General features: G+C 47.1%; 1 protein-coding gene across 2 annotated transcripts; it reads right to left on the bottom strand.

The window, feature by feature from the left end:
* Nucleotides 1-5,062: 5,062 nt before the first annotated feature.
* Nucleotides 5,063-21,737, bottom strand: CREBL2 (cAMP responsive element binding protein like 2). 2 transcript variants are annotated; one of them, XM_054399550.1, is made up of 4 exons: nucleotides 21,631-21,737; nucleotides 13,761-13,958; nucleotides 12,198-12,345; nucleotides 5,063-5,698 (listed from the first exon to the last, which is right to left on the bottom strand). In XM_054399550.1, exons 1-4 carry the CDS (start codon nucleotides 21,643-21,645, stop codon nucleotides 5,694-5,696), a joined length of 366 nt encoding a protein of 121 aa, XP_054255525.1. In that variant the 5' UTR covers nucleotides 21,646-21,737; the 3' UTR covers nucleotides 5,063-5,693. The 2 variants fall into 2 exon arrangements, with proteins under 2 accessions (XP_054255525.1, XP_054255524.1); XM_054399549.1 differs by lacking the exon at nucleotides 5,063-5,698 and adding an exon at nucleotides 5,869-6,018.
* Nucleotides 21,738-25,498: the final 3,761 nt, after the last annotated feature.

Below are 25,498 nucleotides of genomic sequence, written 5' to 3'. Positions count from 1 at the left end.
GGGGCAATGGCTTGAAATGAGAGCAGAGCAGATTTAGATTGGATGTGAGGAACAAGTTCTGCACCATGAGGGTGGTTAAACACTGCAACAGGTTGCCCAGGGAGGTGATTGAGGCCTCAACCCTGGAGATATCCAAGGTGAGGCTGGACAAGGCTCTGAGCAACCTGCTCCAGTGGAGGATGTCCCTGCTGACTGCTGGGGGGTTGGATCAGATGACCTTTGGAGGTTCCTTTCCACTGAAGCCATTCTGAGACAGCTTTTTCCATACTTAAAAAAAAAAAAAAAGAAACCCAGAGCAATCAAACAACACCCATTGCTTCAGCTGCTAACTGGCCAACAGATGTCTCAGGCCAAAAATCCAGGCTCCACCATGCAGCACAAGTGAGAGGAGCAGTGGTGTACCTGTACCTCCAGCTTGTACACACACACTCAACTCCTACCTCCTGCCTTTCCCTGGTCCTCAAGTCTTGTCAGTCCTCTCTATTCTTTATCCCATCAGCTGTGGCTACTGACCAGGCTCATGCCTTGGTGAACACCATGCTTCTGGGACAGGTGCCTGAGGAAAGTCTGCCCAAGCTGGCCTTCAGATGATACCCAACCACTGGCAGTTTGGTGCTGCCTCTGTGAGAGCTGAAGGAGGCCCCATGCTACAGCAGTGCTGAAGATGGAACATACCTGGCAGTCTGACACCTGAAACAGCAGCTGCCCCATGCTTAAAGCTGACTTCAGAAACCTGTAGTGAAGTGGATGGAGACTGACAAGTGCTGACCTGCTGCCAGAGCAAGGAGAAATCTTTTCCACTCCTTTCATCATTTTGGGAGAGGTGATGGATGGGTTTGATAGCATCAACCACCGGGTACCTCCTGGTCTGCCAAGGCTTCAGAGGTGCCAGAGACTCGGGAGGAAGATCTAAGCAAGAAATGAAAAATGTGGCAGGATTTCTCTGATCAATACAAACAAATCTCTCCCCACTTCCTCAAGGCTCCTGCTTGCCAACAGATCATTCCAGTGACACATCTAACAGAACAGTGAAGGTAATGAGCTTGGGGGGAAATAACAGAAGAGTGGTGAGAAGAGCCAACAGGCCGAGGTGTAGAAAAACACATCCATCATATTAATGGCTGTTCAGCCTCGTGTGTTGGACAAGTAGAACATCTGTGTTTTGATAACATAAGCCTGGGACGGAAGCACTCTTGAATATGCATTGAGATCCCTGCCCTGCTGGGGGAAAGATCTCAGCACAGTGCTGAAGGATGCCTGCACAAATCAGGTGCAAACAAGCAGGTTCAGCAGGCCTCTAGGATGGACCCAGCTCTATCATGCCTGCATGACATGTGCTGTACTTGTGTGCCCCTGCCCAGATGCTGATTTGGGCATAGAATCATAGAATTGTTAGGGTTGGGCATCTCCTGCTTTGCAAGGTGACAAAACCAAATTTACTCTTTGCATCCCATCTGCAATGATTGTGGTTGTTCCTGCATCCCACCTGTGCCAGCTTACACGGAGAGGTCAGGAAACCTTATCATGGAATCGTAAGAGTCACAGAATGGTTTGGGTTCCAAGGGACCTCCAAAGCTCATCCAGTCCAAGCCTCCACCCTGCAGTCAGCAGGGAAATCCTCCACTAGATCAAGTTGCTCAGAGCCCTGTCAAGCCTTACCTTGAATATCTCCGGGGATGGGGCCTCAACTACTTCCCTGGGCAACCTGTTGCAGTATTCCAGCACCCTCCTGGTGCAGAACTTGTTGCTCACATCCAACCTAAATCTGCTCTGCTCTCATTTCAAACCATTGCCATCACTACAGGCTTTTGCAAACAGTCTCACTCCACCACCAGGGGCTCTGCTCTTAGCAATGGAGTGAAGTTGGTCTCTTCTCGAGGCAACCAGCAACAGAACAAGAGGACACAGTCTTAAGCTGTGCAGGGGGAAGTTTAGACTTGATCTTAGAAGTTCTTCACAAAAAGAGAGATTGGCCTGCCCAGGGTGGGGGTGGGGTTGATGTCCTGACTGGATGAGGCACTCAGTGCCATGGTCTAGTTGATTAGTTAGGGTTGGGTGATCCGTTGGACTTGATGATCTTGGAGGTCTCTTCCAACCTGGTTGATTCTGTGAAGCATTCAAAGCCCACCTGGACATGCTCCTGCATGATTTGCTTTGGGGGACCCTTTAGGAACAAACCAAGCAACACTGTTCACATAAAGGCACCTTGAAGAAACACACTTTATGTGGAAATAGCCAGAGACTGCCCTGGAGCTTCACAGAGCTCTGGAGGCACCCCTTGTGACCCAGAAAGGTTGGTGAGATGCCCAAGATGCTGAGTGCAGCTCCTGCATGGGTGCCTGTGGGTGTCTGTGAGCGTGTCAGGAGCAAATCAGCATGCAGACATGGGCTGAAGCTTTAGGGCAGACTTGACACTGAATCACAGAATCACAGAAACATTCAGGTTGGAAAAGACCCTCAGGATCACCAAGTCCAACCCAGAACCCTACCTACAAAGCTCACTCCTAAACCATATCCCCAAACCACCTTTTAAACAACATCCAGGGTTGGTGACTCAACCCCTTCCCTGGGCAGCACATTCCAATGCCTGACCACTCTTGATGGGAAAAACTTCTTCCTAATGTCCAGTCTAAACCAATCCAGTCACAGCTTGAGGCCATTCCCTCTTGTTCTATCACTAATCACCTGGGAGAAGAGACCAGCACCAGCCTCTCTACAATGTCCCTTCAGGTAGTTGCAGACAGCAATGAGGTCTCCCCTCAGCCTCCTCTTTTCCAAACTAACCATCCCCAGCTCCTTCGTTGCTCTTCATCAGATTTATTCTCCAGGCCCTTCCCCAGCTTCCTTGTCCTCCTCTGCCCTGGCTCCAGCACCTCCACATCTCTCTTGTCTTGAGGTGCCCAAAACTGGACACAGCACTCAAGGTGTGGCCTCACAGAGCTGAGCACAAGTGGACAATCCCCTCCCTGCTCCTACTGGCCACAGCATTTCTAATCCAAGCCAGGACGCCTTTGGCTTTCTTGGCTGCCCGGGCACACTGCTGGCTTCTATTCAGCTGCTTGTCGATTAGCACCCCCAAGCAAACAAAGAACAAGGAAACACTCCCCATTCACAAACATATCTCAACCCCATCTGCAAAGGAGAAGGTCTGGGACAGAGAACTCCTGGCTCTCTGCCTCATTCACCCCTCAGTCTTGGAATGTTTTCTGTGCAAAGCCATGACACAGCACCAACCGTGAAAGTATTTTTCTCCACTAAATGGACACCCCTTAAGTGGAAATTCCACCACTGCTGTTTACTTTTGGTATTAAGTGGCTTGCACTTGGGAATTACTATTTCAAACTGTCAAATTATGTCACCAGACATTTCAACAGGCAGCTGGATTGTTGGTTGAACACATTTCCAGCTGAGGGGTGGGAGCTATGAGGAGGAGGCACACACTGCTTGAACCTATTTTTCAGACAGCTTCCTGGAGGTGATAGCAAGGTAGCTATCACCCATAATCAGACTTAAGAGCTTCCATATGTCCAGCTAAGAACTGCCTGAGTTTTTCTAGTCTCCTCAACTCAACTACTTTGACTTCAGAATTAATTGCCATTGATTTAGGAGTAGGTGTTGAACACAGGCCATTGATTGTAGCTGAAATCCCGAGTGGTCAGCCTGTCTCAATACCTGTTGAAAAGAACAAAAAGCAGATCTGAACTGTGCTAAACCAGATCCATATGCTCAAAGGAAGTCTTATTACCCCTCAACTCCCCCAAAGTGATTCTGTAAGTTAATATGTCTTTAGTAGTTGGCTCTTTTCAAACTAGCAAGTGCTGTGGAATTGGCCATTAGAAATTACATGAGTTTTATTTGAGTCGGCTTCTAATAAGCCAGAACACACCTGCCTGAAGGTGGTTAGATAAATGGAACCTTCTAGGGAGCAGCTTGAACAGAACCATAGATTTATTCTGCACTACTGCTAAAACACACACACACACACACACAAAGTTTCTTTTAGTTTCCTCACAAAACCAGCCTCTGGATAAAAATCAGCAGTGGCCTAGAGAGCAGTAATTGCTTTGTGTTCAGCATCTCAACCATTTCAGACCAGCTCTTGTCTTGGGCCTATGTTTGCAGGGGAACAGTTAAAAAAAAATAAAAGAAGATGATATCACCAAATAATTTAGCTGGTCCTTGTCTCATGTCTGGCCAGACTGTAGCTTTTTCACTGTGTGTACAAGCAAGAGCAAGAGACTCTTTTGTTTCTGTTTTGAGGGTGGTGAGACACTGGAACATGTTGCCCAGGGAGGTGATAGAGGCCTCATCCCTGGAGGTTTTGAAAGCCAGGCTGGATGTGGCTCTGGGCAACCTGATCCAGTGTGAAGTGTCTCTGCCCATGGCAGGGGGGTTGGAACTGGATAACCCTTGAGGTCTCTTCCAACCCTGACAATTCTATGATTCCATGAGGAGGGACTCATGAAGGACTTTCATCCTGTGTTGCCAGCAGAGGCCACATCCAGCTGGCTGTAATCACCCTCCACATTTCCACAGGTACTGCAGTACTTCTCTGCGGCTCTGGACATTCACCATCTCCACTGCCATGCATCTTCTGCAGAGTCCCTCTCTGTACTGATCCAAAGACAGGAAGCAAAACAATTAAGCCCTATCCAGATTTAGATTTCAGATTATTGATCAGTCAGCTGTAAAAGCAGCAAGAGTAGCCCTGATTCTCTCAGCACTGGCAGGAGCTCTGCTTTCTGCAGACTCTGACACAGATCTTACAATGTCATTGACCTGGTCTTTTGTATGAATCCAGGGCATCCTTCCCAGAATGAAGTCTTGAGGTTGTGTTTTCTTTTCCTTAAGAAGAGGGATGTGGCTCTTGGCCCTCATAGCAGGAGTTGTACTGCCAGCAGAATGCAGTATTAGCATTGATTAAGCCAGTGGTGAGTTACAGACAGACAAACAGCAGGGCTGATCTTGCACTAATTATGGAAGCAAAGCTTCCACCTCCTAAGTGTTTTTTACAGAGGGAAAACAAAGAAAGTGAAAGGCAGTTGTTTGGGGGGGGGTGTAATTTATTTATTTATTTTTAATGAAGTGTTGCTGAAAATCATCAGGTGAACAAGGACAGCATTTTCTAGCTACAACTTAAAATAAGGCCAAGAAAATACACATGACAGGATAAATAACAGCAAGCAACAAAAGTTGCTCAAAGCAATGGCTACAAAACTGACACTAAAACTCCCCATCTGTAATTCTATACAGGCCATAAATACAGGGGCAGCAGTCAGGTTTCAGTCCACTCATGTGGGATAGCTCAGATTTTCCTGCAGATTAGAAGCTTCTCTTTTGTCATGGAAATCCACAACAGAGTCCTGCAAGAAACGCAGCTCCTGGCATCACCTAACAGGGAAATGAATGCTCAGTGGCACGAAGAATAGGACACTCCCAAGCCTACCTACAGCAGGACACTCTTCAGCATAATGAGGACTTAGGGTTCTCACTTCAGTTTTTCCTCTGATTTCTTTGCCTTTTTTTGCCTAGTCTCAAAAATTTGGTCCTTACGTTCAACAGCAGCTTTAGAGCTCGCTACAGACGTTAGAACTTCTTGGGAAGCAGTAAAGGGAACTCTTGAGAGCGAAGCTTCTCCATCTCTTCATGGTGTGACAGGAAGAATCAGATCACTTAGGGATGAGGATTAATCTTCACCCTAAAAATGTTAACGGGGGAAAGAAAAAAGAAAATTGAGGCATAAGAAGTTCCATGGAAACAGAAGGAAGAATTATTTCCCCATGAGGGGTGACAGAGCACTGGAACAGACTGCCCAGGGGGGTTGTGGAGTCTCCCTCTCTGGAGATATTCAAGACCTGCCTGGAGGAGTTCCTGTGTGATCTGCTCTAGGTGATCCTGCTCTGGCAGAGGGCTTGGGCTGGATGATCTCTCGAGGTCCCTTCCAGCCCCTAACATTCTGTGATTCTGTGAAAATCCAACTGAGTCACAGGTGCTCTCACAGAGCTGGGCAGGTTTCAGCTGTCAGGAAAGAGAAAAGCTTTTTGAAATGTATCTGAAGACGTTAAAACAGCTGTGATGTAAGCTAGGAGCCTTTTGAAAAGCAAAAGCACTTACCAGAGCAGAGATGCTTTGACAAACACTTGTAACTAGAATATGAAAGCAGGCTGATGGGGTTTTTTAACATGCAATTATAAAATGCTCTCAGTGAAGTGACTTCACTCCAGCATTCAGGGTTCTCGGCACAAAGCATAGAAGCACCTCATTAAAAAAAAACCAAAAAACCAAAACAAAACAAAACAAAAAAACCCAAAACCCAAACAACTCCTTGCAGATATTTCTCAGGAGATACCCTGGAAATCCTCACCACCTCTTCTCCTAAAGAATGAGAGTGCACCGCTTCACTCCAGCAGCACCATCCAGGTTCAGTCAGTACCTCACCTCTGTTATCATAGAACAGTTTGGGTTGGAAGGGACCTCCAAAGCTCATCCAGTCCAACGCCACTGCCAACACCAGGGACATCCTCCACTAGAGCAGGTTGCTGAGAGCCTTGTCCAGCCTCACCTTGAATATCTCCAGGCACAGGGCTTCAACTATCTTCCTGAGCAATCTGTTGCAGTGTTCCAGCACCCTCATGATGCAGAACTTGTTCCTCACATCTAAATCTGCTCTGCTCTCATTTCAAACCATTGTCCCTCATCCTGTCCCTGCAGGCCTTTGCAAACAGTCCCTCCGCAGCCTTCTTGGAGCCCCTTCAGGTACTGGAAGGTCACTATTAGGTCTCCCTGAAGCCTTCTCTTCTCCAGGCTGAACACCCCCAGCTCCCTCAGCCAGTCCTTGTAGTAGAGCTGCTCCAGCCTCCTGACCATTTTCTGGACCATGCTCCATCAGGTCCATGTCCTTCCTGTCTTATACCTTCCTGTAACACAGTTTTAGTGGTGTTAACGCCAAATACTACAGACAGCATTTCTTGAAGATTGCTGATAGTTTCCAAGAGATATCTACCTCAGCAAATGGTTCTAGATGACCATTAGATTTCCATGGCAAGTAGGAAAATGAAGCATTTTCAGGATTATTTCCTTTCTTCAATATTTGAGAGAGTGAACCAGCTGCACACACTTACTGCAGGTGAAATGGGTGGAAGGCTGCACATCTCTGGAGAAAAGGAAGCTGAGGGTAGACCTTAGCATTCTCTACAACTACCTGAAGGGAAGTTATAGCAAGGTGGAAGTTTGTCTCTTCGTCCTAGTAACAAGTGACAGGGCAAGAAAAAATGGCCTCAAGTTGCACCAGGGGAGGTTTAGGCTGCATATGAGAAGCTTAATCTTCACTGATGGACCAGGCTCCTTAAGGAAGTGGTTGAATCCCCATCCCTGGAGGTGTTTAAGAGAGGCAGGGATGTGGTGCTAGGAGAATAACCCCAGCTCCATCAGTCTATCCTCACAGCAGAGGTGGTGTAGCTCTTGGATCATCTTTGTGACCCTCCTCTGGACTCACTCCAACAGCTCTGTGTCCTTCTTCTGCTGGGGACACCAGAACTGGAGGCAGGATTGGAGGTGGGGTCTCAGCAGAGCAGAGTCAAGGGGCAGAATCCCCTCTCTTGCCCTGCTGCCCACACTCCTCTGGCTGCAGCCCAGCACACAGCTGCCTTCTGGGCTGCATGAGGGCACTGCTGCCTGGAGAGACCAAAGCTGCATTTGTAACATAGAATCACAGAATTGTTGGGGTTGGAAGGGACGTCAAGGATCATCTAGTCCCAACCCCCCTGCCATGGGCAGAGACACCTCACACTAGATCAGGTTGCTCAGAGCCACATCCAGTTTGGCCTTAAAAACCTCCAGGGTTTTTAACATGACCTCGGGTTGAGTTGAGCTGTTCTGGTCATGCAAACCATAATCCCTCTGCATGTTTTCTACATCCTTGATTCAAAAAGTACACAGATAACATTCGAAATACATTGAACCACAATACATAGTTTACATTTGAAACCAGAATGTGCAATTCTAATTAAAAAAAAAAGTGCTACACTTCTGGCATGATCATGTTACCAAATCCAACTAGTTGATATAGTTCTGGACTTCTGGACATCAACCCATCCTAGGGGTGGGATTTTCCCCTTCAGATAACCTATGAATCCAGAAAAACAACAGGCAAGCACTCAAGAGACAAAAATGTCAGCACCTACAGGCTGACAAACAGCAGCTCAGAGCTTAACATACCAGGTGTGTGAGAACACAACTGTCACACCCTCCCCATCTCTGCCTCACTGTTACTTACCCTTTCATTACAGTTTTCCATGTCCATGAAGGTAGGGAGGCTCTACAGAGAGACTTAGACTGATTGGGTCAATGGGATGAGCTTCAACAAGGCCAAGTGTTGGGTGCTGCACTTGGGCTGCAACAATCCTGTGCAGCACTACAGGCTTGGGGCAGTGTGGCTGGAAAGGTGTCCAGCAGAAAGGGACCTGGGGCTACTGATCAACAAGAGGCTGAACATGAGCCAGAGTGTGCCCAGGTGGCACAGGAAGCCAGTGGCATCCTGGCTTAGATCAGCTATGGGGTGACCAGCAGGAGCAGGGCAGGGATTGTCCCCCTGTACTCAGCACTGGTGAGGCCACCCCTGAGTGCTGGGTTCAGGTTTGGGCACCTCCATGCAAGAAAGACATTGAGGGGCTGGAGCAGGTGCAAAGAGCAGCAGCTAAGGTGGGGAAGGGCCTGGAGAATGAGTCTGAGGAAGAGCAGCTGAGGGAGCTGGGACTGTTTAGTGTGAGGAAGAGGAGGCTGAGAGGAGACTCTACAGCTACCTAAAAGGCCAACAGAGAGAGGTAGGGGCTGGTCTCTTCTCACAGGGAATTAGTGTCAGAATAAGAGGGAACGGCCTCAAGCTGCCCCAGGGGAGGTTTAGGCTGCACATCAGGACAAAAGTTGTGCCTGCAAGAGTAGTCAGGCATCAGAAGATGCTGCCCAGGGAGGTGGTAGAATCACAGAATCAACCAGGTTGGAAAAGACCTCAGAGATCATCGAGTCCAACCTATTACCTAATACCTAACACCTCCTGACAACTAAACCATGGCTCCAAGTGCCACAGCCAAGCTATTTTTGAACACTGCTATGGATGGTGACTCCACCACTTCCCTGGGCAGCACATTCCAAGGGACAATTACTCTTTCTGGGAAGAATTTTCTTCTCACCTCGAGCCTAAACTTCCCCTGGCACAGCTTGAGACTGTGTCCTCTTGTTCTGCCACTGGCTGCCTGGGAGAAGAGACCAACCCCCACCTGGCTACAATCTCCCTTTAGGTAGCTGTAGACAGCAATGAGGTCTCCCCTGAGCCTCCTCTTCTCCAGGCTAAACACCCCCAGCTCCCTCAACAACTCCTCACAGGGCTGTGCTCCAGACCTCTCACCTACCTTGTTGCCCTTCTCTGGACACGTTCAAGTATCTCAATGTCCTTCTTAAATTGAGGAGCCTGGAGAGTCACCATCCCTGGAGGTGTTTAAAGGTTGTTTAGATGTGGTCCTTAGCACTATGGTTCAGTGATGACCTTGGTAGAGCAGGGTTCATGGTTGGACCTGAGGACTTCGAGGGTCTTTTCCAACCTGAATGATTCAAGGGTTCTATTTCTAGCAACTGCTAAATAAAGGACATGTGTGGAGGATCTAGAGAATAAACTTCAAACCATGCCTCAAGGATTCATATGAGTGCTCAGAATGGCATTCTGAGAACAGCTGTGTTGGACACTGGGATACAGCACTTCATTATTCTCACAGCTTCCCATTAATCCTGAGCTGAGAGAATGTTAAACAGACCCAATTAGCTCAACAAAAAGGAGGCGACGTTCAGTCTAGTGAAGCCATTCATTAGAATATTTATTCTATGAAACAAACAACCAAAAAGAAGACAGAAGATTAAAACAAAAAAAAAACCCCACAATAAAATATGTTCCATGCATTTTGTTAACACACAAAGACAGGCACTGTCACAAAGAGCGAGCAAGCTAAACCCCTGCCGAAAATCCTGAGAGCTCCACTCTCCACATCAATCAGATCAATGCAGAAAAGCTTGACCAGAAGCAGCAGTCTAAAGAAAGGGGACAGTTCCCTGGTGAAAGCAAGGGTGAGGAAATCAGCTCACAAGACTTTTTGCCATCACTTCTGCATCAGAAAACCAAACTGATGCAGCTTGTTTTCCTTGCTTCCAGTTCATGGCATTCTCTCTGGATGAGAAACTATAGCATGGGAGGATTCAGCTGAAGTTCACTGAATTGTCTGGGTTGGAAGAGACCTCAAGGATCAGCCAGTTCCAACCCCCCTGACATGGGCAGGGACACCTCACACTACAGCAGGTTGCTCACAGCCACATCCAGACGGCCTTAAAAACCTCCAGGGATGAGGCTTCCACCACCTCCCTGGGCAGCCTGTTCCAGTGTCTCACCACCCTCATGGGGAAGAACTTTTTCCTAACATCCAATCTGAATCTACCCATTTCTAGTTTTGTTCCATTCCCCCCAGTCCTATCACTCCCTGACACCCTCAAAAGTCCCTCCTCAGCTTTCTTGTAGCCCCCTTCAGATACTGGAAGGCCACAAGAAGGTCTCCTCAGAGCCTTCTCTTCTCCAAACTGAACAACCCCAACTCTCTCAGCCTGCCCTCATAGGAGAGGAGCTCCAGCCCTCTGATCATCCTCATGGCCCTTCTCTGGACACCTTCCAGCACGTCCAGATCCTTCTTGTAATAGGTGCTCCAGAACTAGATGCATTTTCTGTCTAGAAAGGTACTAGGGCCCACAAAGTATGCAGATACAGAAAGATAATAGGGCACAAGTGGTGAGAGGAGACAGTGCTTGTTCCGCTGCTGGAAGCAAGTTGGAAAGACAGGCTTTGACTTTCTCACTGGGAGTATGGGGGTTGGGAAATGCATCCTGTGAAAGAAGTATGGGCAAAGCACTGAACAGATCTGGTACTTCTCTTTAAGGGTCCGATAACAAAGGCATGCTGCATTAGAAAAGGATGCTGAGAGCAACATCTTTGTTCAGGTTACAAATGACAACACTGTTACATTCTTACTGAAAGCTTTTGATTCAGTTTCTTCTCCTTCATCTACAGTCCTCCATTCGGTCTTTGCAAAGCAATTACAAGATCCTCCTCTTGCTTTCACGTTTCATAGAACCTCTCAGACTCCCACAGTGGTTACCAACCACAATGTCAGAGCCAGTGGGCTCTGACACAAAAGTAGCCCCCATCTCTTATTAGGAATGCCCAAACCTGCCCTACCTGTATTTGGGGAGGGTGGTGTAGAGAAAGGAAGAATAAGGATCCCTTCACACAAACAGTCTATTACTCCAAAAGCTCCACTCCATGTAGGCTTAGGAACACCACAGTCAAAGAGTTTCATGAGGAGAGGAGCAAAGAGAAGGCAGCAGAAGGGGATCCTTGGCCCTGCATCTGGGGGTGCATCCACTTCTCCCATCATAGCATTCTTCTGCTAGCTACCAAGTTCTCTCTGCTGCAGCACCACAGGTCCTGCACTGGCCAAGGATGCACCACGGGGGAACGTTGTTACACTGACAAACGTGGGTTGCACATGGCTTCTGAAAAACACAACAGCTAGCAACCCCTGTTTTTAAATGAAATACTACAAAATTAGAAGAGGTTAGGCAGAGAACTGCCTGTGCTACACTGAGCTCTGTTCCCTTGCACAGACTTTAGATCACACAACCTTTTCCTCTTTCGACCCCCACAAGAACCTTATTTTCATTCCCTGGACAAGCACAAACAAGGCAGAAAGAAGATTCCACAGGAAATCCCAAGTGCAGTATCCCTCACTTTTGAGTGCTTGCAGCTAGAAGAATGTTTTCTTGAGGGGGTTTTCAAAATTCAGGCCCGTGTTCTGTGCTCCATTTACCAGAACAGGATGTAAAAGATTAAGGTCTGGCATCTTTGCAGGTCTCCACAGGCCTTGGTGAAACACACAGATTGGAGTCTTCCTTTAAACTGACTGCCCAGCTTCCTAGCTAACGTAATTTCTGAGTTCTGCATGTAAACATCACACAGAGTCTTTGTACCACCCACTGAGCTCTTTGCTTCAATCAACAACTTGTGCCCAAAAGCACATCCTTATGTTGCTTGCTACAGCACAGCCATCCTCCTACACCACAAAAGATGGAACAAAATATGGATTAATCACAGGCTGGATACTTACAGGGATTGCTGCTGTTTGCTTCTGTCTTCACAGCCTTGGCAAGTTTGGTGGAGTTCTGCTGTGCTTTGCCTTGCTCCTCTCCAGTCAGCAGGGCTTTTATTTCAGAGGGGATTTTCCCTTGGTCCATCGCCATGCACCACTGCTTGTACTGAAACGTGCAAAGACATCAAGCATCAGCCAACTGCCAGGAGCACACCAGCAGACAAAACAGAGCTGTAATCTTTGCCTTCCCCTAGACTCATTTAAAGTTTGAATTTACTGGGCTGAAGCTTCTTCCAGAGCTGCAGAGCACTAATGAGCCAAGCACGTGTCCACGGTGGCATACCTGCCCTCAGTAAATCCTGCTTCAGTCACTGAACTGCTGCTCCGTGGCAGCAGCAGAGACAATGCTGTAATTATTAAGCAACATGGAACACTTTGTGCAGCGCTTGCTGCTGGCATGCCAGAACTCTGTTCCAGTTCATGGCCTGTTAAAACCAAATATTTCACATGACTGACTGCTAAGAGGTCCTTGCTGATTGTGCAAGGCACATGTGCCTTACTCCTAGTTCCCTCATTCTTCACTGGCAGACCCTAAAGCCCACTGAAAAACCTGCATGACTTCCCACTCAATCCCAACCCTACTCACCTGTGGCTATCAGCCCTGCTTATTCCAACAAACCTAATGCAAGATCAAGGAAATATCCTCAGCTCCAGTGTATTTTCAATGGCATCTCAGTATCATTGTGGAGCTGAGCTAGTATTTCCAGGTGAAACATTCTCTTCAGCTAATGTAGTTTATTTGGCCAAGACACCCATCCTACACACACACCAGACAGCTGTGCAACCATCTACAGAGAGTATGCCCCAAGAATCAACCTCCCCAGCAGAGACAAAGCTCTGTGGAAAGCAGTGACACACTGTGGATAGATCGTCCCCCTCGATATTTTAAACACATCTCTTTCCACCCTCTACCTCCTTTCTACCTCTGTCAGAGGTTTTCCAACACAAAGCTTTCCAAGGACAGGCTCCTTCCTCCAATGCAATGATGCTTTCTTTGCTTGCTTCCAAGTCAAAACCAGCAGACAACTTGCAACATGAGGTTCATGAAGCAATGTAGACAAACAGCTGAATGCATCTGCTACTGATATTTTGATACCTTATGGCTAGCAAAATCCCACTCTCATTCACAGTAATTTAAAGAACAACTGCCAACCAAGACAGGTCCCAAACAATCACAGAATGCTTTGGGTTGGAAGGGACCGTAGAGAACATCCTGTTCCAACCCTCCTGCCATGGGCAGGGACACCTTCCACTAGCCCAGGTTGCTCAAGGCCTCATCCAACCTGGCCTTGGAACACCTCCAGGGAGGGGACATCCTCACCAGGCAACCTGTTCCAGTGTCTCCCCACCCTCACTGTGAAGAATTTCTTCCTAATCTCCAGCCTCCATCTCCCCTCTTCCATCTCAAAGTCACTGCCCCTCATCCTAGCACTACAAGCCCTTGTCCAAAGACCCTCCCCAGCTTTCCTGTAGCACCTTTCAGGTACTGGAAGGGTTAGGTTTAATGATGGTTGTCTTTACCATTTCAAGCTCTTCCCTGAGAGCACAGATGGCTCGCTCTCTGCTTGAAACCAGCTCTTCCAGGTACTGGTACCTCAGCTTCTTCCTGGCTCTGCACTCTCTTGCACTCTGACGACTTCTCTCAAGCTTTGCCTTCAAGTCTATTTTGGCTGGCTTGCGACCTCGCTTGCCTGGTTTCTTTACCTTGCCTCCAACCACCTGGAGAGAAAAAAAAAAAAAAAAAGTCCAGTTAAAACCCTGTTCTGCAAAGGTAATGCTGTAACCACGTCATTGTGCCTGCTGGGTGCCTCAAGTAGAAAATCTTGCACATACTTTCACTGCCTCTGCAGCAACAGAGGAAATAAGGGGGCTGTGGTGGGAAGTTTTCAGCAACAGCATCAACGCAAAAAGGGGAAGAGAGAGGACTTCAGAGTGAGGCCAGTGCTTGAGCAGCCCCATTGGAAATGCTATTGATTTGACTGATCTGACTCCTCCCAATCAGATCAGCAGCATTTCCAATGGGGCTGAATGGTTGAGCTTGGCAGAGACCTCTGGAGGTCATCTGGCCCAATGTCCCTGCTCAAGCAGGGCCACCTAGAAGTAGCTGCCCAGGGCCACATCCAGATGGCTCTTGAATATCTCCAAGGAGGGAGATTCCAGAAGCCTTCTGCTCAACTTCTGCCAGTGCTCAGCCACCCTCACAATAAAAAGCACTTCCCAACATTCAGAGAGAACCTCCTGTGTTTTGGTTTGTATCCATCAACTCTGGTCCTGGCACCAGCTGCCACTGAAGAGAGCCTGTCCTGGTCTTTTTCAATACCCCTCCCCTTTCAGTATATGTATACACTGATGAGATCTCCTGAGCTTTCTCTTCCTCCTCCAGGCCTTCTCAGCCTTTCTTCATAAGAGAGATGCTCCAGCCCTTTCATCACCTTAGTGGCCTTTTGCTGGGCTCTCTCCAGCAGTTCCATTTCTCTCTTGTGCTGGGTGGGGCAGAAGCAGACACGAGGAGGACATCTGGTACATGAGAAGTCAGAGATAAGAGTCAACTTGCAGTGGGACTGTTTTAAGATTACCAACAACCCCTAATCCTTGCCAGCTCTAGAAATGCTATATTATGAAGTTTAACACTTCAATTTGGAAGGAAACCAAATTATTTATCCCAATAGAATCCAAAGCTTACCTTTGCTCCAATGACTTGACCACAGTTCCAGCCTACTCTACAGGTGAAACTTGTCAGAATTATTCCTCAGGCTCCACTTCTTTCAAAAGGATTTTTCCTGAGGGTTTTTTCTAAGCAGGGAACTCAGTTACACTGAGTCCTATCCCTGCTCCCTCCAATCTAGTTGGACCTAACCACTCTAGCTATGTTTGCCTTCAAAACATTGTTTAACAGCCTGGGAAATTCACATTTCCCTTTGCAGAAATGTAACTCCCTAGTTTTTTGTCCTAAGGAGTGCAGAAGATAATTTTCCCCTCTTTGTGGTTATACTTTGGTTTGGGTTTATTTTGTTTGGTTGGTTTGGTTTTTTGTTGGGGGGGGGGGTGGTGTGTGTGTATTTTTGTTGATGGTTTGGGGTTGTTTTTTGTTGTTTGGGGTTTTTGTTTGTTTGTTTGTGTTTTGGTGGTGGTGGTGGTTGGGTTCTTTTGTTTCTGTGGCTTTGTTGGTTTGCTTGTGGGTTTTTTTGGGTTTAGGGAGGGCTTTGTGTGTGTTTTGTTTTGTTTTTAAACAGGCCTGAAAGCTTCTTTTGCTACAGATAAAACAAACAAACAAAAAGGAATTATTTCCTCAGTGCTTACTCTATGCTTCCTTCCCCACCCAAATATTTTACTCTTAACGTGAGAGCATGGGATTATAAAGGCTTAAATTTGGCCTGAAACAGTACCCTGGCCATCAGGTAGTATCACCTGGAAGCACTACGTCAGCCACACACCTCACCCCCCTCTGAAGTCAGACTTTATTTCCTTTATTTGCATTCTGATCACACTGTTTGAGTGGAGGGGGTGTGGAGAAACACCTAACACACACCCACACACACCCTTACATAAAAGAATTTAACTCCTGGCTTAGTGCTTCATGATACTGCATACAGAAGTAATTTTTTTTTCTTAATAGGTGGTGCTCAAAACACCAGAGTTCACAATGGGTCCTTTTTAATGTGTGATGCTATCAAATAAGTCAGCTTTGGCATTCAAAGAAGTCACTTGTTCTACAAACTTAGCTGGCTGCAACATAAAAACACTAAACAGAGTGACTTGATGTGCTAGAACGAAGAAAAAAAACCAATCCAAAACCACAAGATTATACAATTGAGGCCATTCTTTCTTTGGAAAGTGAGTCAACAATCACATGCCAACAGAATCCTACCCTCTCTACACTGCCTCAACTAATTTATTGGGGAATAGCTGCCCACCATAAGCAAAGAGAGGAACAGAAAGTACCCACAGGAGGTCTAGAGATAAGGAAACAAGCACAACACATTCAGAAAGGCGAAAAAGAAAAGCCAACCAAACAAGCACTGCTAAATGCAGCTGAATGACTGAATAATCCACTCACTCCATCAAGTGCTCTCCTTCACATCTTTAGTTCAGGTATTTCAGAGACCACCTTTGGACATCCCTTCCAACCCAGACTATTCCTGCACGCAGCCTGGATCTGTGCCTGGGCTTGGCCTGGTCCAGCTGCAGGACCTTGCACTTCCACTTGTTGAACCTCATGCAGTTGGCTCTGGCTCCCTTCTCAAGCCTGTCAAGGTCCTTCTGGATGGATCCTTGCCCTCAAGTGAGTCCAGCAGACCACACAGCTTGGTGTCATCAGCAAACCTGCTGAGGGTGCACTCGATGGCACTGCCCATGTTACTGACAAGGATGTTAAACATCATTGGACCCAGTGCAGATCCCTGAGGAACTCCCCTTGTCACTGGAAGAAGCTTCAAAGAAAGGAAAGCACTGCCCCCTTTCAGCCATGCCAAGTGCAGTTCTGTCCTCTGATGGAACCACACTCAAGTTTAACCCTTGGTGTGATTCCTGGTCCTAGCCCAGCAGGAGGTCAGCGTACACAGTAGGCACTCACCATTTGTTCTTACTTGCACTGCAAGCATCTCTGGGTATTGCATTAGACACCACAATCACACTAATTCCATTCTCAAAGGCTTTTAGCACCTGAGACTTTTCTGTGCCAATAAAAAGTAGTTTAAATCTTGGAATTCAACATCTAGATAAGGCTTTGTGGAGACACACACTCCAGCTCTCAAAAAAAACCAAACAAACCAACAACTAAACAACCTTTACACACTGAGTTCTGATCCTCTTAAGTGCTAACTCAAGGTGGAAGTCCCAGCATTATGTATGAACAAGAAACAACTCAAGCCTTAGTCCTGTACAAGAGCATGTCACAGCCATGCCCCTTCACCAGAACATCAGGCAAGTGAGTAGTTGCTACCATGCTGTTTCTCATAATCAGCAAGTTAAAGCTACTGGCAAATACCACCCAACCTTTTGTACAGCCAGCATCCTGGGCAGGCACTGGCAGCAAAAATGGACTGAAGGCAGCACAGCTTCACATAGGTTGAATTCATCCCACACTACAATTGTAAAAGCATAGAGTGGTTTGGGTCGGAAGGGACTTCCAAGGTCATCCAGTCCAGCCCCCCTGCAGTCAGCAGGGACATCCTCCACCAGAGCAGGTTGCAGTGTTCTACCACCCTCATGGTGTAAAACTTGTTCCTCACATCCAATCTAAATCTGTTCTTCTCCCATTTCAAACCATTGCCCCTTGTCCTGTCACTGCAGACCTTGATAAACAGTCCCTCTGCATCCTTCTTGGAGGCCCCTTCAGGTACTAGAAGGCTGCTATTAGGTTTCCTTGGAACCTTCTCTTCTCCAGGCTGAACAACCCCAGCTCCCTCAGCCTGCCCTCGTAGCAGAGCTGCTCCAGCCTCCTGATCATCTTCGTGACTTCCTCTGGGCCTGCTCCATCAGGTCCATGTCCTTCCTGTGTTGAGGGCTCCAGAGCTGGATGCAGCACTGCAGGTGAGGTCTCACCAGAGCAAAGTGGCAGAATCCCCTCTCTCCATCTCTGGCCACACTGCTTTGGATGCAGCCCAGGCTGCCATTGGCCCTCTAGGGTGCAAGTGCACACTGCAGGCTCATGTCCAGCTTCTCATTCAGCAGAACAATCTCACAAAATAACTTTTTTAAAGGATCTGCTATTTCAAAGAATCACACGTGTGTGTGTGTGTGTGTGTGTGTGTGTGTGTGTGTGTGTGTGTGTGTGTGTGTTCAGACACAGCTGCTGCGTTTTTCTAGTACAGGTCACACCAACACAGAAAACATACAACAGGAAGTTATCAAGTGAGCTTCTACAAACTTGAGTTTAAAGGCAGATTTTTATGAATGGAGTTAGAGACATGGACACAAACCAGTTAAAGGCACTTTGCACTCCAGCAGGCAGTCAGACACTCCCTGACACAAGTGCAGACTGCTTTCCACATTCAAATGCATCCTGGATCCAGCATTTCCAATCTGCTGCTTTCCCTTTAGTCACTCTAGGGAGATTTCTACAGATGGGTGTATTCATTGCTTTCTCTCCCCCAGCATCTTTTACCACTGCAGCTGCCCTGCACACAAGCTCTCTTATGGCAGGAAAAAAGGTTTGTACCTCTTAGATCATGGCTTGCCAATGCTCTAACCACCAGGACTATCAAAATAACAAAAAGCTTCCTTCTCTTTTAACTCTAACTTGAAGCAGAGAGACTAATAATCTGCCTTCACACCATCTTGAAAGACTTGTGCTGTTTCCATGGCTCCTGAACTGCAGTTCATGACACAGCTAGGTGCCACCCCACACAGATAGTCTGGGAAGTGATTTAATTGTATCCTGCACCCTTAGCAGTTTTTCCCCACCAGTATTTAGAAGCTTCTGCTGTAACTTTAAGCAATTCAGCTGGAGAAAAGATTAAAAAAAAAAAAAAGGCCTGATTAAACCTTGCCACCATCTGACATTACCCTGACTCTCTCCCTGCCTATTCAGTTGCTATGCTGATGTGACAGAAAGGAGACAAAGCAGAAGTGTTAGTTGATGTTGAACGTGGCAGCAGACCAACAAAAAAACCCCAAACAAACACGCAAGCAAACTTTTTTTTTTTAATTCCCTTTGTATTCCTCCAGAATTTATAAAGGGATGTGAGCTATTAACATTCAGCAGGAGGGGCTTGTTGTTTGTTTTTCCCCAAGGGAGTCATCTTCAATCAAGACCCAGAAATACAACCAGAAAATCTGTCACAGAAATATTGCTGATAACATGGATTCGTCCAAAATCTGACCAAGCTCCTACTTCAGCTCACTCAGACTTCAGAAGACAGACCAAGAGAACTCCCTTTTCAATACAGTCCTTGGATCATAATATCATTCTTGCCTGACATCAGTGTTCAGGCTCTCTGTCACCCTCACTATGAAGAAATGTCTCTTCATGTTGAGGTGGAACCTTCTGTGTTCCAGCTTGTACCCACTGTTCCTTGTCCTATCACTGGGCAAATCATAGGACAAGGAATGCTTCTTTAAGGTGAAGGTGCCAGAGCCCTGGAGCAGGCTGCCCAGAGAGGTTGTGGAGTCTCCTTCTCTGGAGACATTTCAAACCCACCTGGATGTGCTCCTGTGTGACCTGCCCTAGGTGATCCTGCTCTGGCAGAGGGGTTGGACTGGATGTCTGGAGGTCCCTTCCAACCCCTAACTTTCTTCAATTCTATGAAAACTGGAATATGAAAGCTTTCTAGATCTGACACACTAACTGTCCCTTTATTTCTTCCTCTTTCCTTCCCATTTTAAGGAACGTGCTACAAAGAACCATTTTTCTCACACTCTCTTAAACCACATAAGGCTAAATCACAGTGCACTAACAAAATGGAAAAAAACCATTACAACCCAGTTCTAATTTTTTTATGTCATGTAGATGGAAGAAAACAGTGACACTGGGTGGCTGCAGCTATAGAATGGTTACTCCACTACAAATGTAACTCAGTTATTTTCATTTTTCCAGGGAAACTGCTTTCACATCCACACTTCTTCAATTCCCAGGTAACTCCCTCTCTGACCAGGAAGGTCACCCTCATAATAAGGAGGGGAACGTGACTCAGTGTAACTCTTAAAAGGATTTCAAAGACATGCTGGCTCAAGCTGTAGGACAGCACTGGCTATAAAATTAAGTATAAATAGTGCTTGCCTCATCCTAAGATGGCAACGTGCAATGGGAAACACCCTCCCAGGGGAAATGGGATCTCTTAAATGGAGCTAGCCAACACTAATGGCGACCTCCAGCCTCAGTAACTTGCTCTGAGAGGAACTGCAGCCCTTCAAAACAACTACAGTGAAGTCTTTCAGAGCAGCAGGCACTTGCTGACTAAAATCAGCTAAAGAGCTGTGGAAGATCTGAGGATCCATGATCCAGAAGATACGAGGATCTATAATCCAACACCACCAAAGATTGCTGCCTAACAAAAATTCTGCTAAGCTATCACATCCTGGGCAGCATCAAAAACAGTGTGGCCAGCAGGTCAAGAGAGGTGATTCTGCCATTTTTTTCTGCTCTGGTGAGACCTCAGCTGGAGCACTGCATCCAGCTCTGGAACCTTCAGCATAGGAAGGACATGGACGACTGAGTAGGTGCAGAGGAGGCCACAAAAATGATCAGGGTGCTGGAGCAGTCTGCTATGAGGACAAGCTGAGAGAGCTGGGGGTGTTCACCCTGGAGAAGAGAAGGCTCCAGGGAGACCTAATAGCAGCCTGCCAGTACCTGAAGGGGGCTATAAGAAGGCTACAGCGGGACTGTTTGCAAAGTGACATGAGGGGCATGAGGTTTGAAATGAGAGAAGAGAAGATTTAGATGGGATGTGAGGAACAAATTGTACACCAGGAGGGTGCTGGAACACTGCAACAGGTTGCCCAGGGAGGTAGTTGAGGCTCCATGCCTGGAGATATTTAAGGTGAGGTTAGACAAGGCTCTGAGCAACCTGATCTCTTGAAGGATGTCCCTGGTGATGGCAATGGTGTTGGACTAGATGGGCTTTGGAGGTCCCTTCCAACCTAAGCTCTTCTATGATAATACCATAACCAATACTGTAGTAAGGTGAAATACCCAAACTCAGCGGGGATTTTCAGTTGCAAAACAAGGCAATGAACAGACAGAACGGTTATTTTCTTAGACCTCACATGTGCCACATAGGTCCTGCTTTAGAGGCACCCCAGTGCAAGCAGGCAGAAGAGACACCCCTTGTGCATCTTCTGATGTTTTGCTCTGTTTATATGGAATATCTCTCTCTCCAGAGATGCCAGTGTGCTCTTCTCATAATATACAGGAAGAAACACCAGCACCCATTACAAGGCTGCAACACAAGCTCCTTAGCATTTATTCTTAGCATTTATCCACAGCTGCTATTTACCTAAGAGATACAAGATGTTACAGGAACATGATTCACTGCACAAGACCAGAGCACGGATCTGTACCCAAACTTTGGCCCACGCCTAGAGCCTTAAGGAAAAGCCAGAAGCAGCATCCAAGCACTCTGCTCCACTGCAGGCAGCATGCGGGGAGCAGAATGGGGACAACCTCTCCTCCCTGCCAGCAAGGACCAGAGGCCTTCCAAGGATTTCAGAGCAGTTTATGGCGAAAGACTTCAGCGGGAACACTCGCTTCACTCACAGCTACCCCCTAACTGCTATGAGGCTTTGCGGGCGTGGTTACCTCACATAGTCGCACCCCCCTGGGAGCCTGCACCCCTCGAGTTCAGAGACCGGAGGGTTAGCCAAGCTCCCCACACCAACTTACGACCTCACCGGCTGCCCTCGGCCCCGAACCAGCCCCAGCTCCCCGGAGGGCCCCTCAACAACCTCTTACCTTGCTGTCATCCATGTGTGCCGCCGGCCCCGCACCAGAGCCACCCACCTCCTCACTCTGGCGGCCACCACCGCTCAGAAGCTGCCGCCAAGGCCCATAACCGCCGCCATCACCCGCCGCCCTGTTTGTTTACAGCCGCCCGCCCAGCCCCGCCATGGGGAGGGCCGGATAAGCGGTGCATGCTGGGAAGAGTAGTCTCGCACGACCCCGCCGCCATTGGCCGGCCGCAGATGTGGGGCCAAGAAACTACAACTCCCAGCAGATCCCGCGGGGAGAAGCGGGGAGAGGCTCGGCCCCTGGTTCCCTCCCCGCTGGGCGGGAAACTACATTCCCCACACGGCTACGCGCTGCGACTGTTCTGTTTTCTGCCCTTTTTTCTGTTTCAGGAGAGATCTGCGCTGGGCGCCAATCCTCAGCTGTTTCTTGTCCGTGAGGGGGGCTGTCGGATTCGACTCTCATAGAGGCTCTCTAGAGCTCTGAGCCCTTATTTTAACCCCACTCCTCTCTGCCGCTGATACAACCACTGACAGCGCCTCCTTCATCACCGTGTCCAAGCTAGCTGGCGGCATCCCTGCCAGGCAGCAGCCTCTCATGATTGTTACAGAGCCATTAGGGTTCCAGCTGAACGACTGAATAATGGCTTCAGCATTAAACAAACAAACAAAAACAAAATAAAGTTTTCTGCTATTGCTTGCCACGCTTTGTCCTTGGAGCTCTTGGAGACAGCCGAGTCTCTCCGTGGTCACTTGGATGCTGCATGGCATACATGGACTGAGGTCCCAAGCCACCCTGCCTCTGAAGAAGCAGCCTCCTTGAGAATGATTCTTTGAAAACACCTGGTTTCCCCTCTTCACGTTGGCACATACCAGAAAAAGTTAATGTTGAAGGCTTTTGATGCTAAGCCAACTGGTGCACTAATGCCCCTCCTGGGTCCCTTGAAAATTAGGTCTGTGCTTGCTCAAAAGATGCCTGTACCCCAGCGAACAACCCTGTCAACACTGCCTATGTTTGATGTTGGCAGTGAAAGCTGAAGCTAGGCATGTTTCATGTTGCTGCATGTTTCTTTTTTATTCATGCAACTCTATTCACAAGAGTTTCCCATGACTCAATCTCTCTTACGTGCAATTGTTAGGGCTCAAGGTTTTGTCATGGGATTTTCCCCCTGAATCACAGACCTTCCTCTAGGAGGGATATGCTTTCTGGGTGACTGAAACAAAGCACTTCTATAAACTTTTTGGGTTGGTTGTTTTTTTTTTTTCTTCCTTTCTTTTCTATAAGCTTATATATGCTTTTCAATTGTCAAAGACTAGACTTTGCACACCGCCTCCTATTTGCCTGTCCAAACCCAATGTGTCTGTTCTTGCAACTCTACCCCTGAAATAAAACAAAAAATATAATTAAATAAATAAAAAACCCCACAAAAGAAAACCCCAAGGGTGATCAGTATGATAAACAAGAGGCATCAGGTAATGAAGTGGAAGGAATAGCTCGCTACCAGCTTGCCTAGGTTGCCTCCTGTGATCCCCTCCCCCATTCTTTGCCTTCAAATTCTTGAAGAAGGTGGTGAAGTGCTTCATACCACCTTTGGCACTATCCTGAGGCCATAAAGCTGGCTTTAAAAGCCAGTTGGGGGTTTCCCTGGTGAAGGGAAATATTGAGTGGCAAAGAGCCAACATAGCTCACTTAGGCAACCCTCTGTTGCAACACGAGTGGAGTAAGGAGATTACGCAGAGCCCTGGTGCTGATTCAGAATGGCCAGAATCCTTCTAACCAGTAAATTACAGTTACAGCTGTGTCTTTTCCTTCCACTACATTACCCCACACTACCCAGTCTTCTTTAGATCACTTAAGAAGCAAAGTTCTCAGCTTCTGATGATGATAAGCACAAGTTCTCTGCCTAAACATTTAAGAGCCTCCATATTTTAGCACAGCACAACTCAAAATATGCTTGTCAGCCTATTTTGAGTTGAATATGAACATGCAAATTGAATGGGAGTCTGTCAGAAAGAAGAGTTAGTTGGATGGATGAATGGAATTGCATCATATATATATATGGAGATATATGTAGCACATGAGCTTATGATGTTTAAAACGGATTTTAGCAGCTAGAACAAAGTACTTCACAGAGCAAATAGAAAACTCTTTACTGCCCCAGGATGCTGTAAGGCAGAAAGTTAATCAGGTTCAAAAAAGGAACAGACAAGATATCCTGACAGTTTTATTGCTAAGCCATGGTGATGCATACCAATGAAACACTGCCTTATATCGAACCCAGACTATTGGCAGGTCTATGCTCAAGTGAATTACATTTATTGAAAGAAGAGTTGTGCTTTTCAGATCCAGAGAGACTTTGAGCTATATAAATAAACTGGGTTAGCTATATAAATAAACTGGGTTCAGTGATCAGGCAACAGTGTAAAAATCATTGCTTATGTCAGTGTGACTAAAAGGGAGATATAAATCCTGGGGTGATTTAGGCCCACGTGTGCAGATTTGCAGTGATATTAACACATCTCCAAGAGGTGTTTATTCTCTTTTGAACTGTAAATGTTCTAATCTGGGCCAATGGAAATCTGCTCCTCTGAACACCTGCCTGGAATAAGAATAATTCTTGCCACCTGTTGGTATGACGACTCAGAATTTTGCTGAAATTGCTCTAGTGTCCATTTGTGGAGTCTTTGATGTCAGTTCCTTCACGGAGAGGAAAACAAGGATTCTTATTTGTTTTTCAGCGTCCCAAGGTGCCAGCTGCTTTAGTAGAGATGCTAACTCATTTGCTAGAGGAAAAAGACTGTGCAAGAACAGCCTTTCTTTGACTATCTGGGGGTTTCTTGTACAACCAGTAAAGAAATTGTGTTTGCCTGTACCCTTTAATCTGGTAGCCAAGAAGGATTTCTAGAAGCACAAGAAGCATAAAATTCTAGAATGGCTCAGGTTGGAAGGGACCTCAGAGCTCATTTCCTCCAACCTCCCCACCATGGGCAGGGACACCTCTCAACTAGACTCAGCTGCTCAAGGCCTCATCCAACCTGGCCTTCAACGCTCCCAGGGAGGAGGCATCCACAACTTCCCTGGGCAGCCTGTTTGAGTTTTACCACCCCCATACTGAAGAACTTCTTCCTAAGATCCAGAAGAAACTTTCTGTCTTCTGCTGTTCAGGCTCTGTTCACACTGAGACAGAGTACACCCTCAGCTTGTCACTTAGATCCATCATTCAAATTATTTGTCACTGCAGAGGGACAAAAAAATGTTTATTTATGTACCATTCTGTGTGATATACATATATAGGTGTGCTAAAGCTCTGAAAGATCTGGTAAACACAGGAACATCACATAGTGCTCATGAAGTTTTGATAAACTGTATATAAATTAAAATATTGCATGAAAATTCTCATGCTGTAGTTGGAAAGGAATTACTTCATATTTTCTAGCTATTAGAAGGGAAAATATACTTCAGACAAGGGCTGAAATACCTCTGCTATGAGGATAGGCTGAGGGACCTGACCTCCAGTACCACCTCCAGTTCTGGTGTCCCCAGCAGACAGAAGGACACAGAGAGGTTGAAGTGACTCCGGAGGAGGCCACAAAGATGATGCAAGGGCTGGAGCAGCTCTGCTGTGAGGACAGGCTGAGGGAGCTGGGGGTGTTCAGCCTGGAGAAGAGAAGGCTCTGGGGGGACCTTAGAGCTGCCTTCCAGTACCTGAAGGGATCCTGCAGGAAGGCTGCAGAGGGACTTGTCCTAAAGGTGTCTAGAGATAGGCCAAGGGGGAATGGTTTGAAGCTGAGGGAGAGCAGGGTTAGACTGGAGCTGAGGAAGAAGTTCTTCAGTCTGAGGGTGGTGAGGCTCTGGAACAGGCTGCCCAGGGAGG

Source organism: Indicator indicator, chromosome 3, assembly GCF_027791375.1.
Source record: "Indicator indicator isolate 239-I01 chromosome 3, UM_Iind_1.1, whole genome shotgun sequence".
In the NCBI taxonomy this organism is placed as follows: domain Eukaryota; kingdom Metazoa; phylum Chordata; class Aves; order Piciformes; family Indicatoridae; genus Indicator; species Indicator indicator.
Note: the sequence above shows the minus strand (reverse complement) of the source record. Positions and strands in the feature narration are given on the sequence as shown.

Coding starts and splice junctions, on each gene's coding strand:
- CREBL2 (XM_054399549.1), bottom strand. Junction 12,346..13,760: donor TCAGGGAAGAGCTTGAAATG/GTAAAGACAACC, acceptor TGCACGTTTCAG/TACAAGCAGTGGTGCATGGC. Junction 6,019..12,197: donor AGCAAACAGCAGCAATCCCT/GTAAGTATCCAG, acceptor CTTTCCTGACAG/CTGAAACCTGCCCAGCTCTG.